Source organism: Panthera onca, chromosome B1 (assembly GCF_046562875.1).
Source record: "Panthera onca isolate mPanOnc1 chromosome B1, mPanOnc1 haplotype 2, whole genome shotgun sequence".
Taxonomy (NCBI): Eukaryota; Metazoa; Chordata; class Mammalia; order Carnivora; family Felidae; genus Panthera; species Panthera onca.
This window is the reverse complement of record NC_138342.1, coordinates 103,341,254-103,358,063: the sequence shown is the minus strand read 5'-3', so window position 1 is coordinate 103,358,063 and position 16,810 is coordinate 103,341,254. Positions and strand designations below refer to the sequence as shown.

General features: G+C 33.3%; 1 protein-coding gene across 4 annotated transcripts in view; it reads right to left on the bottom strand.

Moving 5' to 3' along the window:
- The window catches only part of ADAD1 (adenosine deaminase domain containing 1), a 102,912-nt gene that overhangs the window by 45,392 nt on the left and 40,710 nt on the right, over window positions 1-16,810 (bottom strand). For 2 of the 4 annotated variants that reach the window (XM_078445775.2, XM_078445776.2), the window contains exon 12: window positions 8,197-8,302. The exons of 1 other annotated variant lie outside the window; for it this stretch is intronic. In XM_078445775.2, coding sequence (XP_078301901.1) covers window positions 8,197-8,302 — 106 coding nt within the window. Of the gene's footprint in view, window positions 1-8,188; window positions 8,303-16,810 lie in introns of those variants that run through there. One more of the 4 variants, XM_078445777.2, reaches the window with a different exon arrangement.

The window sequence follows — 16,810 nt, the reverse complement described above, 5'->3', positions numbered from 1 at the left end:
AGGAGTTCCAGCTAAGATGAACCAAAAGAGACCCACATGAAGACATGTTATAATTAAAATGTCAAAACTTAAAGGCAGTGGGGGAATCTTAAAAGCAGCAGGAGAAGAACAACTTGTTATGTACAAGGAAACACCCATAAGATTATCAGCAGATTTTTCAACAGAAATTCTACAGGCCAGAAGAGAGTAGCATGATACAGTCCAGGTGCTCAAAGAAAAAAAACAAAAAACAAAAAAAAACCCAACCTGTCTACCAAAAATACCCTGCTTGGCAAATTGTTCTTCAGAATTGAAGGAGAGATAAAGAGTTTTCCAGATAAGCAAAAGCTAAAGGAGTTCATCACCACTAAACACCTTATAAGAAAGGTTAAAGGGATTTGTTAAAGCTGAAATGAAAGGACACTAATTAGTAACAGGATATGAAAGTATAAATCTCACTGGTAAAGGTAAATGTATAATAAAGGTAGTGGATCAGTTTTAAAGATAATATGAAGACAAAAGTAGTAAAAATAACTGCTAACTTCAATAATTAAGGGCTAAACAAGAAGAAAAGATGTAAGTTGTGACATCAAAGACATAAAATATGGGGTGGGGAGTAAAAATGTAGAGCTTCAGAATGCATTCAAACTTATATTGTTATCAATTTAAAAGAGACTGCTATAAAAAGTTGTTACATGTAAGATGAACTGGAAATATTGGTCTCATAGAGTTGCGAGAAGAGAGTATGACAATACAGCAGGAAAGACAGATTATACTTAAAAAAAAACCCACACAGAATTATTCTAATTGGCTAAAAACCAGGATATTATTAAAGAAGTAGGGAGCAGTGAATAAACTGAAAGAATGATTACGGTAGACTCCAAAAAGCAAAATCATGGATTTTCCTATGAACTCTGCAGACAATGTCACCATCATATTTGTCAATTCTCAAATATAGTAAAGTTTGACAGTCTCAGAGCTAAGATATTCAAAATTTAATTTGAAAATGATATAAAACTGTACTGTAAATATTTTTCTATTAATGGAACAACTCAAAAAGAGTGGATAGAAAAAACTTTAAAATCACTAAAATTTTGGAAAAGCACCCACAGATGTAGTTTAATTATCTTACCACATCATCTATCCAAACAAATAACATTTTAGAAAGCTTCTACAATAGTGAATTTCCTCTATATTATAGTCAAAGTTCAAAGCAAAACTTTGACAAATACATTAATATATGTAGATAAAACTATAACTCCCAGGAAATACTTCATTTTAAAGTTTTAAATGATAACACCAGCCTACTAGGATTAGCATACCTTTTTACCTCTACGATCATGTAACAAATGAAAATTATAGCTTCTATGAAAACAGAAAACAATCCATACTTAAAATACCAATAAAGAAAGGCAATTCAGGCTCAGTAGAATTTTAAAGAGAAACATGTTATTTCCAAAAACAAATCCTGTTTTGGTAGTAATGATGTTCCTTTAGTAGTACTAAAACTATTAAACTAAAGAAAATCAGATATTTTTGACATTTATTGTAACACAAGAAGTGACAGAATAAGTTGTATTTCAAGTCAATTTATAGGATGGTGTCAGGATCAAAAGATTTCTAAAGAGGAAATTCTCATGCTTCCTGTTTACTTAACAATATTCTTTTTCCCTTCTCACATCAAAGAACAATTCTCTTTATCTAGGAACCATCAAATAGAGCTCATTTTCAAAAAAATAAAAACTTGCATTTCAAAGTAACAGTGATTCTTCATTAACTGTTGTTACTGAAGCTTGACAACATTCATATCCAGTCCCCATCAATATTTTCAAAGTATTTGTACATATTTAATATACATATTGTACTCAAATTATTTTTCACAAGTTTCATCTAAGGCTTCCTTAAAATAGTGCTCAGTCATCTCACTTCACCTTATGTGCAAAATGAAATATATTTATCTAAAAGTACCAACCAACCAAGAAACTCTAACACAGATATAATTAAATGTCCTTTCCAACTCTATAGGTACTGCCTGAATACATACATGATCATCACCACTGCATTTTTTTTTTTATTAAAAAGTTTGGAATATTGTTTTCTAACCTTTGTCACATCGTGGCACAGATAAGAAAACAGCATTCCTGAACATGTGGGTAAATAATAGACTGTCAAAGGTCAGAATTGACTGTCCTGGGCTCCAGCTGTCCCTGGCACCATGCAGATAGATCCCTCAAAGACTGAATATAATGAACACTAAATTTCCATTCATAAGACATCTTTTCAACTAGATTTCAACTATTGTATTATTTCTCCTAATAACTGAGTTAGACTGAAGGTGAAGGGAACCTGACAAAATACAGGCCAGAGTTAAATATCTAAGAATTTCAACTTTGAAAATACCCTGAACACAATCCCCTGTCATCTCATATTTTCCCTCTCAGTGAAACTGCTTCACTTCCACTTAATTCTATTTACTCACTTAATTCTATTTACTCACAGTTTATTTTCCCCATTTTGGCTTGAGCATTTCATTCATAGCACCCAAAATTCCCTAGGGAGAGTTGATCTGACTCCAACTAGGCCAATTATCTGACCTGACTGCCAACTATTCCCTAAAACAAGTCATAAACGTCACATTAGCTGGCTCCACTAAAAATTCATGCACATTGATGAAGTCTCCCTCATCTTATAAGCAAACAAACAAACAAAAAACCAACCACAGCTATATTAGGCCCTCCATTAAGCTTCTAGAAAGAATGGAATTCAGTCACTGACTCCAAATCTGCATCTCTCATTTACTTAATTGTGGTCAATCCTTCCGCTACCAGCAAATTTTTATTACTTTACAGGGTGGTGTTTTGTGTGGTCAAAGTACTACCCACATCAAATCATCTGCAATAACTTGTTAAAATACAGATTTGGGGGCTTTTCCCAGATCTGCTCAATCAGTGTACCCTTCAGTGTTGCCCCTTCTGAGCAATCAGTTTGGGGAAATGCTATTTTAGTCATCTGTAGACTCCTGGTTGCCAATTCAGCAGTATTTTTGTAGTTCTTATTCTCCTTGACCTGTAGAACACTTGAGAATGCTTATTCTATTCTTTGAAATTCCTCTTTCTGCCAACCTTACTCTTCACCCACCTGTCAAACAACTCCAAATATTGCTTCCTCTTATTTTTCCTAATGCAAAATATAAGTGTTCCTTGGGGATCTAGTCCTAATATATTTTTTATACTCCTCAAAAAGAGGCAAACACCTTTTCTCACAATTTGAAAACTGCCTCTTTGAAAGTGATTCCTAGTTTTTTACCTTTACTCCAAAACTTTCTCCAAGTCTCTTACTGTATTTCTAATTGTTGAATATCTCTACTTTATAATCTTATTACCACCTTAAAAATATGTCAAAGCTTCAAATATTTTCAGCCAAATCAGATTCCATTCTTGACTCTACTTACATTTATAGTACTTCCAGTTTCTAGCTCAAACCCATGGTATCATTTTCAACTTGTCTATCTCCTTTGTCTTATATATTCTATTTTTTGGTCCTATTTCCCCACCATTGCTTGAATTTGTCTTCCCCTTAATAACCAGTCACAACCCTGACTGGAATCATTATTACTTATTAGGCTATTGTCATGGCCTCCTGACCTTTTAGGCTCTTCTATTCTGAACAACCTAAAAAACCTGCCACTACAATATACGTTATAATAGCAAAAGAATAGAAAACAACCCAAATGTCTATCCATATGTTTATGCAGGTATGTGATTGCATTGAAAATAAAGGATAAATGAAAAACCTAATAATTATATATATGTGTGTGTGTGTGTGTATATATATATATATATATATATATATATATATACATGTATATGTGTGTACACATCTATTATACTTATGTGTATTTATATAAAGACAGAGGGCGTACACATGCACACACACTCTCAGGAAGGAACAGGGATAAATGCTAGACGTTTCTGCATATACCATGAATTACAGATTTGTTATACTTTTATGTAATAATTTTTTAAATCTCAATTTTAAATATCAAGAGCTAAATTAAATGAATAATTTGAAGTGTGTCATAGGCTGGAGGCACAACTCATATAAAGAAGTTCAAACTGGTTGTACATATCTGGTAGAATACGTCCGGAGGACAAAAACAATTTTAAATTGTTTTCAGCAATCAGGGGCACCTGGGTGGCTCAGTTGGTTAAGCGTCCAGCTTTGGCTCAGGTCATGATCTTGCAGTTCGTGGGTTCAAGCCCTGCATGGAGCTCTGTGCTGGCAGCTCAGAGCCTGGAGCCTGCTTCATATTCTGTGTCTCCCTCTTTCTCCGACCCTCCCCTGCTTGTGCTCTCTCAAAATAAATAACATCAAAAAAATTTGTTTTCAGCAATCATTCTATTGATGGTAGTGATGGTATTGTTATTCTGAGACTACTATGTATGAGTTGTAGAAAAAAGTGAATAAGAAGTTATATTGCTATCACTAGGAATCAGGATTTTGGTGTGAGAGGAAGGAGATACAAATGTAAGATTTAAGAGGTTGATTAAAAAAACTCTGTGGACCTGAATTTGAACTAAAATAATCAATAGGAACGAATAAACATATTATTTTACCTTAATGTACATATTTCTAAGGTATTTTTCTCTGAAAAGACCTTGAGGGGAAAAACCTCAGTATTAATAGGTACCCTTAGCATCCAGATTATAATTTCTAACCACTTTCTACAAAAAGGAAATAGAGCTTTTTAAGAGAGAAATGGCCATTTCCAAGTATGGGGCAACAAATGCACAAGATGAGGCAAGAACATTCTGTTCTAAGAGAAGCTCACAAAGACTATTGGGATCATGATCAGAAGACAAAGGCACAAACATGACAAGGTTCTCACATGAGACAAGGACACTGCTCATTACTTCTGTTCACATTGTACTAGGAAATTACAGCCAGTACAAAAAAGCAAGAAAAAGACATTTGAAGTTAAAGACTGGGACAGAAGAAATACATCTGTCATTATTCACATATGACACAACTGTGTATGAAGAAGATCCAAAAAGCTCTAAACAATTAGAATTAACTTAGCAAGGGTACTAGATAGAAGGCCAACATAAAAAAAAAAAACAAACAAAACACAACTAGTTTTATGTCTATATATCAGCAACAAATAGAAAATAAAATATACAAAATGATATTACTTAAAAGAGCATTAGAAATATCAATTAGAAGAAAACCACTGAGAGGTTTAGAATAGGCTTCTTTTTAAGAAATTTTTTTAAACACTTTTATTTATTTTTGAGAGACAGAGAGAGAGAGAGAGAGAGAGAAAGACGCAAAGCGTGAACGGGGGAGGGGCAGAGAGAGAGGGAGGCACAGCATCCGAAGCAGGCTCCAGGCTCTGAGCAGTCAGTACAGAGCCCAACGTGGGGCTCAAACCCATAAACCGTGAGATCATGACCTGAGCTGAAGTTGGACGCTCAACTGACTGAGCCTCCCAGGCACCCCTAGAATAGGCTTCTACTAACACAAAAGAATAATATCAATATGAATTTTAAGGACTGAAACCCAAATATGTAAATTCATAATGATAATGAAAAAAATTCTCATTGGTGAACTTTAAAAAATGACAGGGAACCTGCTATTTGAAAAACATAAAGACAGAGAAATAATCCAGGCTTTGTTATCAAGTACGCCCCAGGTAATCAGACCATTTATAAGCAAACATTTAATAACATTCCAGCTAATGAGAGAATGTGATTATCAAACTCTGCAACCCCTAACAAAATAAGGCAATGATCACTGACCGCTAATATCACAAAAATAAAAGAACCCAGACATTGTGTCTTGTGATGAAGTACTACTTCATATGTACTACTTCGTAAGTACTACTTATGAAGTATTGTTGCTAAAACAAAACAAAAACAAAAACAAAAACAAAAATAAAAAATAACGAACCTCTATTTGAAAGCCTCTAGATTTAACCATTGATTTCAGGAAATAAATAAGACAGAGGAACACATTAAATAATATCATGGAGATGTAAGTAGCAAAAATGAGATTATGGCAAACTCCACTAAAAACAGTTTCTTCAAGAACTAAGTTAACAGAAAAAGAAGTGAGAGGAAATCTATAGATTGATAATTAACACACAAATTCCAATATAATGTAATTTTGATCTTGATTCCAACAATCTATATAACACTTATGAGATATTTAGAGAACTACTACTAATTTTTAAGGTGTTGCTAAATGGATTGTGGTTATACACATGTGTGTATTAAAGAGTTCTCATATTTCACAGATGTGCATGAAAGTATTTTCAGATGAGAGAGAGAAACCAAGAAACAGCCTCTTCCTAGAGAACAAACTGATGGTTATGGGGGGGGGGGGAGAGAAGGGAGTGGTTAAATAGATGATAAGGATTAAGGGACGCACTTGCTGTGATGAGCGCCAGGTGATATATGGAAGTAATGAATTCACTATGCTGTACACCTGAAACTAATATTACACTGTATGTTAACTGTAATTTAAAACTTAAAAAAAAAGAAATAATATGTCTGGTATTTGTTCTAACATAATCCAGCTTGGGGAAGTATATATGAAAGAAGATTGCTATGTTTTAATAATTATTGAAGCTGGGTGATGGGTACATGGGAGTCACTTACTATTCTATTTTCGTATGTTTAGAAATTTCCATAGTAAGTGAACATAAAAATGTTGTGGATGGTGTCTTAATGTATGTCACTTCCCTACACAAAACCCTTCAAGGGTTCCCTTCTGCCTACCCAAATCAGAACATCTGCTAGACTCAACCCTCAACTTTCCATCCAGTGTTCTATTCTCTAGGTGCAAACACTGTAACATTTCCCATCTAATCTTTTGTTTTATTATTTCCAACTGGAATATATTCTCTCTTCCATTTCGGCCTTCTCACTTTTATCTATCCTTTAATGTTTATCTCAGATAACAGAACCTTAGAGCTATAAGAGGACTTAGATGCAACTAGTTTAGTTTTTGAAGAATTTTTAAAATTGAAGTTCGTAAGTTTGGATTTAGAAGTCTGATTTTCTTCAAGCAAAGTATCTTATATAATCATAACACAGAGTACATAAAAGAGGCAATAAGTATTGCTGCTTTTGATGTAGGGCAGTTTAGAGTCCTTTCGATGAAGCTTCTATCTCTGAACAAAGAATGACAATTACTGGTATCAACTGCAATCTTGAAAAGATATTTTTAGAATAGATAAAACAAATTTAAAAAAAACATTATCAACATCATCAGAGATTATAAAGATCCAAGCTAGGAGGAACAGAGTGTGAGAACCAATAATGCTTAATTCATCTGTGACTGAAACTAAGAAATAGGTTGAACTACAGAACAAACTCACAATTTCACTAACGATAGATATCCTAACTCAGGTGGTAACTAAACTTTTCCTTTTGATCCAATCATATTATAAACAAATATAAATGTAAAGCTAAATAATCTTTGGTTGATTATCAGAAATCCCTACTTATCTAAATTACAAGGTATTAAATCACATTTGGATGGAATTACAGAACACTGGAAAATGGGCACTCTTTAAAGTATTTATGATGATACTATTAATCAGAATAACTAATTTATGAAACTATTCTCTAACATGCTTAACATTTTTCTGCATGTATATGTGCAGTTTGCATTCATAAACTTCTTTGATGTGAGGAATGACAGTTACTGATTTTTACTATTACACAAGCATGGTGATTAGCAAATATTAGGCACTCAAATGTTTGTTGAATTAATCAACAAATGAGCAAGGACTATTATTTGTATTCCTGTATTCTAATTTTTAATTGAAAAAGAAACAACAGGAGTGAAATACCAGGTCACAATGTTGAATATATCTGCTACATGGATAACTTTAAAACAAAAACTTAAAAGAAATAGAATTTTCTTTTAAACTATGAAAAGGGTAATGGCCTTATAATGCCTGTGAAAATAAATACAAAATGGCTGCATAATTAATCAGGTAGTAATTTTTCCAAAATTAAAAAAAAAAATTAAGAACCCCAATGCTTTCATGTAAATTATTATTTTCAAGCAATCTCTGGACATTGCTTTTGCAAAGACTCTGGTTTTGAAAGCTGAAATCCACCAAAAATTTTTAAATATTTTTACTAGTCAAAGACACCAAAAAATAAAAGATTTTTAATATGACAATGGATTGCCTAAATCACATACTAAATTGCTCTATACAGGGAGATTTCACAATCCAGGAGCCATAGCCATGTTGCTGCAAGTAGGATTTCAACAAAGTTTTAGCTTCTTGATAGGATCCAGACATACACTATAGAAAGAAAAAAAATTGAATTATAGGATATAGGCAGAATTTGGCTTATGAAAAGTAAGTAGCCCTAATCTTGTTTCTTTGACATTTTAAAAACTACTGAAAATGTTTTTGCATTCCTATTTTTCTCGTTATTTTTGAAACTAAACATTTTCCTTTCCAACATTCCTTAAAGACATCTTTTAAACATTTTTTATTAAAATAATCATACTCATTACAGAAAACTTGAAAAGTAGAGAAAATATTAAAAAGAAAATAAAAACCACCTGTATTCCCCAAACTATAGATAACCACCATTATTATTTTGGTTTATTTCCTTTAATTTTTTATAAATGAACATATTGATTAAAAGTATTGATACTTTTAAAAAAGCTTTACTGAAGTATAATTTACATACCATAAATGGAGTCACTGCAAGTATACAGTTACGATGATTTTTTGTAAATTTATACAGGCATGCAACCATCTTATAGTCCAGTGGTAAAACAATCCCATCATCTGCGAAAAGTTCCACTGTGCTCATTTGCAGTCAATCTGTATTCCCAGCGCCAGCCAACCATGAATCTAGCTAGTTTGTATTTAAAGTTTTGGTTTTTCTAGAAATTTCATAAAATGTAATTAACACAATACAAACTCTTTTGTGTCATGCTTCTTTCAGTTACCATGTTTTCAGATTAATTCATGTTGTTTCATGTATTTACAGTTGGTTCTGTTTTATTGCTGATTAGGATTCCATAATATGGGTTTATCATATTGTATATGCATTCACAAGCTGATAAACATTTGAATGTTTCCAGTTTTTGCCTATCATGAATAATGTTGCTGTAAACATTTATGTACAAGTTTTATGTGGGTATAAGTTTTTGTTTCTCCTGGACAGATACTAGTGGAAGTGTTGGATCACATGGTTAACTATAGGTTTACCTTTGCAAGAAACAGTCAAAATGTTTTCCAATGTGACTGTACTATTTTACATTCTCATTGGCAGTGTAAGAGGTCTCCGGTTTCTCTGCAATAATACCTAGTATTTATTTTGTATTTTAGTGGATGTGCTACAGTATCAAACTGTGGTCTGATTTTGCATCTCCCTAATGACCAGTGAAGCTGAGCATCTTTTATCTATGTACTAGGCTATATTCTTTGCTATATATGCACTGGGTTGGAATGCCAGGGTGGCTCAGTCAGTTGGGCATCTGATTCTTGATTTCAGCTAGGTCATGATCCCAGGGTCGTGGGATCAAGCCCCATGTTGGGCTCTGCACTGGGCATGGAGCCTGCGTAAGAGTCTCCCTCCTGGGGCGCTTGGGTGGCTCAGGTGGTTGAGCATCCACTTTTGGCTCAGGTCACCATCTCACAGTTTAGGTTTGTGAGCTTGAGCCCAGCATTATGCTGCTGTCAGCATGAAGCCCCCTTCAGATCCTCTGGACCCCTCTCTTTCTGCCCCTCCCCTGCTTGCATGCAGTCTCTTTCAATAATAAACATTAAAAAAAAAAAAAAGGATCTCTCTCTCTCCCGTTCTGCCACTCTCCTCTGCTCGGTCTCTAAAAAATACCCCCCAAAATTAAAAAAAAAAAACTGGGTTGTTTGCCCTGTTAATACTAAGTTGTAAAGAGTTCATTGTGTATCACAGATCCAAGACCTTTCATCAGATGTATGATTTGCCAGTATTTTCTTCCACTGTATGGCTTGTATTTTCATTTTCTTAATGATGACTTTTGAAAAGCAAGTTTTTAATTCTGGAGCCCAGAATTATGTCTTCTTTAATTACTCTCAGCAACATCTTCATTCTCAGTGTACAGATCTTGCACTTACTTTGTTAAATTCACTGCTAAGTATATTTTGTATTATTTTAGATGAAACAGTTTTCCTAATTTTTTTCTAATTTTTTTTTAACATTTATTTATTTTTGAGAGACCAAGAGAGACAGAGTGTGAGCAGGGGAGGGAGACACAGAATCCAAAGCAGGCGTTAGGTGCTGAGCTGTCAGCACAGAGCCCAATGTGGGGCTCAAACTCATGAACTGTGAGATCATGACCTGAGCCAAAGTTGGACGGATGCTTAACCACGCAGGCGCCCCAACAGTTCTCCCAATTTTAATTTTAGAGTGTTCATTCCTAGTACAAAAATACACAGCTTATTTTTCTACACTGTCCTTATACTGTGTACTAAATTTACACATCATATAATTGTTTGTTTTGGTAGATTCCACAGGATATTTTACATACAAGATTATATCATTTACAAATAAGAACAGTTTTTCTTCTCTCTTCCAGTCTCGATGGGTTTTATTTCTTTTTCTTGACTTGCTGCACTTGCCAGGACCTACAGAATAATGTGGAACAGAAATGATGACAGCAGACATTCTTGTTTTCTTCCATAATCTTGGGAAGGTAGGGAGAAAAGTATTCTTTCACCACTAAGCATGATGTCAATGGTAGGTTTTTCATTTGAGGAAGTTTACTTCTATTTCTTAGTGTTTCTATCATGAACATCAGCTGTTCATTTTGTCAAATACATATTTAATTGTACATATTGTACATACATACATGTACATACATATTGTACATCTTTTGAGGTAATTATGTGGGTTTTAAACATGAATCTATTCATATAATGCATTACATCAAATAATTTTCTGATACTAAATCAACCTTGCATTCCTGGAATAAACCTCCTTTGTGATGGTGTATAATCCTTTTTATGGGTTGCTGGATTTAGTCTGCCAATATCTTAATTCTGCATTTATGTTCCTAAGAGATACTGGTTTGTAGTCTTCATTTTTTGTGATGTTTTTATCCAGTTTCAGTATCAGGGTTATAGTGACCTCATAAAAGGAATTGGCGAGTGTTCTCTCCTCCATTTCATGAAAGAGTTTTTGTAGGATTTGTATTTTTCTGTCTTTTTTCTTTTTTTGCATATATGTTTGATAGAATTCACTCTGCTATTCTTTAGGGATAGATTTTTTTTTTTTTAGTTTTTATCTTAACTCCAATTAATATACAGTGTTATATTAGTTTCAGGTGTACGATATAGCAATTCAACAATTCCATACATCACCAAGTGCTCATGGAGACAGGTGCACTCCCTAATCCCCACCACCTATTTAACCCATCCCTCACTCCAACCCCTTTGGTGACAATCAGTTTGTTCTCTATAAGAGTCTATTTCTTGGTTTGTCTCTCTTCTTAGGAAAACAATTTTAATAACTCAACTTCTTTAGTTCAATTTGGATATTCTCTTTAGTCAAGTTTTATAGTTTTTGTCTTTCTAGGAATGTGTTCATCTAATTTGTCTAATTTTTTGACAAAAGTTTGTTCATGATATTCCCTTACAATTATTTTAGCTCTTTGTGGTCTATAGTGATGACCTTTCTTTCATTACAAATTTTGATCACTTGTGTTCTCTCTTATTGGTTACTGTAAAGGATTATCAATGTCAATTTTTTTCAATGTACCAACATTTGATTTCAGAGTTTTTGTTTTTTTTGTTTTCTATTTCTCTGATTTCCATACTATATTATTTCCTCCCTCCTACTTTTAATTTGCTCTTCTTCTAATTTCTCAAGGTGGAAGCTCAAATAACATTTTTTTTTTTTTTACAATTCTCTTTCTTTCTAATGTAAGGGTTTAAACTATAAATTTCTAACCACTTCTTTGATTTATATTCCATACATTTTATTATGTTGTATTTTCATTCAGTTCAAGATATTTAACTTGCCTTATAATTTCTTTGACTCCTGGATTATTCAGAAGTTGTTATAATTCTCAAATGTGTAACTTCTAAGATTTCATTCCATTGTTGATCTCTAATTTAATTCCAAAGTGGTAAGAACATACTTTGCATGATTTTAATCCTTTTAAACTTATTGAGACTTGCTTTATTGCCTATACTAGATAATGTCCCATGTGTACTTAAAAAGAACATATATTCTACCATTGTGTAGAGTGTTTTGTATAGGCCAGTTTGGTTGGCACTCTTATTTAAGCCTTCTACATAGTCTTATTTTTGTCTAGTTGTTCTATCAACTGCTAAAGCAGTAATATTAAAATCTACTATAATTGTAGAATTATCTATTTCACCTTTCAATACTGTCAGTTTTTGCTTATATATTTTGGAGTTCTTTTGTTACTAACACATACAATTGTTACATAATTATAAATGCCATAGCTTTTATTTTTGAAGAATTATTTTGCTGTAATTCTATAGAATTCTTGGTTGCTAGGTTTTTCTTTCAGCACTTTTCACTGCATTTCACTGCATTCTGGTCTCCATTATTTCTTTTCTAACAGCTTTAAGATGTAATTCATGTATCATAAAACTCACTCTTTTAAAGTGTATGTTTCAATGACTTTCAGTATATTCACAAAGTTGTACAACCATTACCACAGATTCCAGAAATTTTTCATCACTCTAAAAAGGAATCCTATACCCATTAGTAGTCAATCCTTATTCTCTCCTCCCCACCAGCCCCTGGAAACCACTAATCCACTTTCTGTGTCTATGAATTTGACTATTTTCATATAAATGGAATCATATTATCTGTGGCCTTTGTGTCTGGCTTCTTTCATTTAATATCATGTTTTCAAGATTGATCCATGTTGCTTATGGATGATTAAAGAGATATGCCATATTTTGTTTATCCATTCATCAGCTGATGAACATTTGGGTTGTTTCCACCTTTTGTACATTATGAACACTGCTGCTATGAACATTCATATACACGTTTTTCTGTGAATATATGTTTTCAATTCTCTTATGCATGTATCTAGGTGGGGAATTCCTGGGCTACATGCTAACTCTGTATTTAACTTTTTGAGGAACTGTTAAATTATTTCCCAAAGGAGCTGCATCTTACATTCCTACCAGCAATGTGTGATGATTCCAATTTCTTCACATCCTTGCCAACACTTGCTAATTAGTGTCTTTTTTACTATAGATATATCCTAGTATATGTAAAGCAGCAAACCACTGTGGTTTTCATTTACATTTCCCTAATGATTAATGATGCTGAACATCTTTTCATATTCTTATTGGCCATTCGTTTATCTTCTTTATAGAAATGTCTATTTAAACTTTGGTCATTTTATAAAGGAGTCATCTATTATTGAGTTGCAAGGGTTCTTTGTATATTGTAGACACAAGTCCCTTATCAGGTATATAATTCGCAAATACTTTCTGCTAGTATGTAGCTTGCCCTTTCATTTTCTTAATAATTCTTAAAATGCAAAAGTTGTTATTATAATAAAGTCTAAAATACGAATTTTTTCTCTTATGGATATTTTTGGTAGATCTAAGAAACCTTTCTCTAACTTAAGAATACATATATTTTCTTCTATGTTTTCTCCTAAGAGTTTTGTAGTTTTAACTCTTACATAGATCATCCATTTTGAGTTAATTTTTGTATATAGTGTGAGGTAGAGGTCCAAGTTCATTCTTTTCCATGTAGATTTCAAGTTGTCCCAAGACTATTTGCCAAAAAGACAATTTTTTTCCCACTGAATTATCTTGGTGCTCTTGTTAAAATCAACTGACCATAAATGCCAGGATTTATTTCTCAACTATCAATTATATCCTATTGATCTATATGTTTATCCTTATGCCAGTATTACAGTGATTACTGTGACTTTCTGGTAAGCTTTGAAATCAGGAAGTGTGAACTGTCAAACTCTATTCTTATTCAAGACTGTTCTGGTTATTTTAGGTTGGCCTCCATTGTTGCTAATGAGGAGTCAGCCTTTAGATGTACTGCTCTTTGGTTGGCAACTTTTTTGCGGTTTTCAAGATTTTCTCTTTGTCTTCGTCTTAAGCAGTCTGAATATGACATATCTAGATATAAATCTTTTTTAAAATTTTATTTTTAAAATTCCAATTACAGTGTTATATTAGTTTCAGGTGTGCAATATAGTGATTCAACAATTCTGTACATTACTCAGTGTTCATCATTAGATAAATCTTAATCCCCTTACTTTTTCGACCCATCCCCACCCACCTTTTCTCTGGCAACCATTGGTTTGTTCTCTATATTTAAGAGTCTGTCTTTTTATTTTGTTCATTTGCCTTGCTTCATAAATTCCACATATGAGTGAAATCATATGGTATTTGTCTTTCTCTGACGTATGGTTGGATTTAGAGGGCATGGATCTTTTAAAATAGTTTTTCCTTTCTTGGGAGTCTGCTGAGTTTCCTGGATCTGTTAATGTTTTTCATCCAGTTTGGGGATTTTTTCAGTAATTATTTCTTCAAATATTTTTCCCAGCCCTTTTTATTTCTTTCCCTCTGAAATTCCTAATACACATATGTTGGTGAGCTTAATATTTTTCCACAGATCTCTGATGCTGTTTTTCATTCTTCCATTTGTTTTCATTCTGTCTTTCAAAAAAACTTTCAATTATCTTCAAAGTTTATTGATTTTTATCTGTCATCTCAAATGTACTGTTGAGCCCATCTAAATAATTTTTCATTTATTACATATTATTTCAATTCTGGAATTTTCATTTGTTGTTTTACCATTTCTATTTCTCCACTGAGATTGCCTATTTATTAATACACTTATATATTCCATTAATTCTCCAAACATATTTATAATAGCTACTTTGAAGTTTGCTATACCCAACATTTGCTAGACTCAACAAAATCAGTTTCTATGGACTGTTATTTTTTCCTGAGTATAGGTTTCACTTTTGTGTTTTTTTTACATATCCCAGAACTTTTGGCTTAAACTTAAACTTTTTAAATAATATATTGTAGCAAATCTGGATATAGTTTTAGTTTTTCTAAAGCTTTTTTTTTTAATTTACCTTGCTTAAATTGTGACATCTGTTTGCTCCATGGTGTGCAACTGCTGCTATCTCTCCCAAGTTTTTTTATTCTTATATTTGTGTTTTAGCCTGGCTTCTGAATGCTTACCCTCTATCTACATAGCTTAATGATAAACAAATAATTTCGGTTGATACTGCTCAAACACCTTAAACCTACAAGGCATTTACATTCTTCTGATCAATTTGTGTGTGTGTGTGTGTGCGTGTGTGTGTGTGTGTGTGTGAGAGAGAGAGAGAGAGAGAGAGAGAGAGAGAGAGAGAGAGAGAGATTGAGATTATGTCCACAGTTCCCCCCACCTTATCCATGGTTTTGCTTTCCCTGGTTTCAGTTACCCGTAGTTAACCGCGTTCCGGAAGCAGATGATCCTCCTTCTGAGGTATCAGGAGGTCAGTAGTAGCCTTCATGCTATGTCACAATGCCTACAACATTCACCTTACTTCATTTCATCACATAAGCATTTTATCATTTCCCAAGAAAAAGAAAGGTGAGTACAGCACAATAAAATATTTTGAGAAAGAGACCACACAACTTTTATTACAGTATATTATAATTGTTCTATTTAATATTGTTGTTAATCTCTTATTGTGCCTAATTTATAAAACACTTTATCACAGGTATGTATGTATAAGAAAACAACAGTATATATAGGGTTCAGTACAATCTGCCGTTTTAGGCATCCACTGGGGTTACTGAAGTATCCCCCATGCATAAGGAGGGACTACTGAATTTAATGCCATAGCCAGTTCTCTTTTACAGTTTCACTCTTTACTGGGTTCTCTGGGATCTTCCCTGCACAAATGTAGTTTCTCATTCAGCCAAGGATATATGGAGAATTTATCTCAGCTCTTCTATGACTCTTTCATTTCCAAAGCCTACCTATTAAGTTACTAGTTGGTGCATCACTTGCCCCAACCAGGACTGCAATCTTGGGCCAGAAAAGTTGTTGATTTTCCTCATCTGTTTGTTACTAGGTTTGTCACTTTTAGCTGAAAAAGCCTCAAATTTTCACCCCCTGCACCAAATCAAGTCCACTCTTAAGTAGCAAATCAACTACTTCCAGTGGCATCCTCCCTCTAGTAAAAACTACGGTTTTTGCCATTCAAACTAGCAGAGGAGAGGGAGAAAGAAGAGGGACAGCTCTGGTGAAGGCACCACAAACTCCTGTTATTCTTATCCAAAGTTCTAGCAGTTTTTCAAGAATATACACTTTCTGCTGTTTTTCTGTCTTTGATTCCCAGAGTTGTGAAAGGTGGTTTTTTGAGAATTTTGTCCAGTTTCATACTTCCTTTTATAAAAATGATCTGCAATTTCTTCTTGCCACCAAACCCAAAAATTGTGTAGATAAGCCTTTATACTTAAAAATGTGTATACATACCCACAAATCTGTAGTTATTATAATTTGTTTCACAGGTGGGGATTTATAGTGTGAGCATTAAGATATTGGTGAAATTAAGGGACTTTCATACAATACTAGATTATTAACTGAATTAGGCCATCAGAAACAATCTGTATTTAATAACTTGATGTCATGGGTATGTCACATTATGATAACATGGTTCATGTCAGACTATTCCGAATGAAAAAAGCAGATTCAAAAACATCCAGTATGAACTTAATATTTTAAAATTTATGCAAATATATACACACACACACACACACACACACACACACACACACACACACACATAT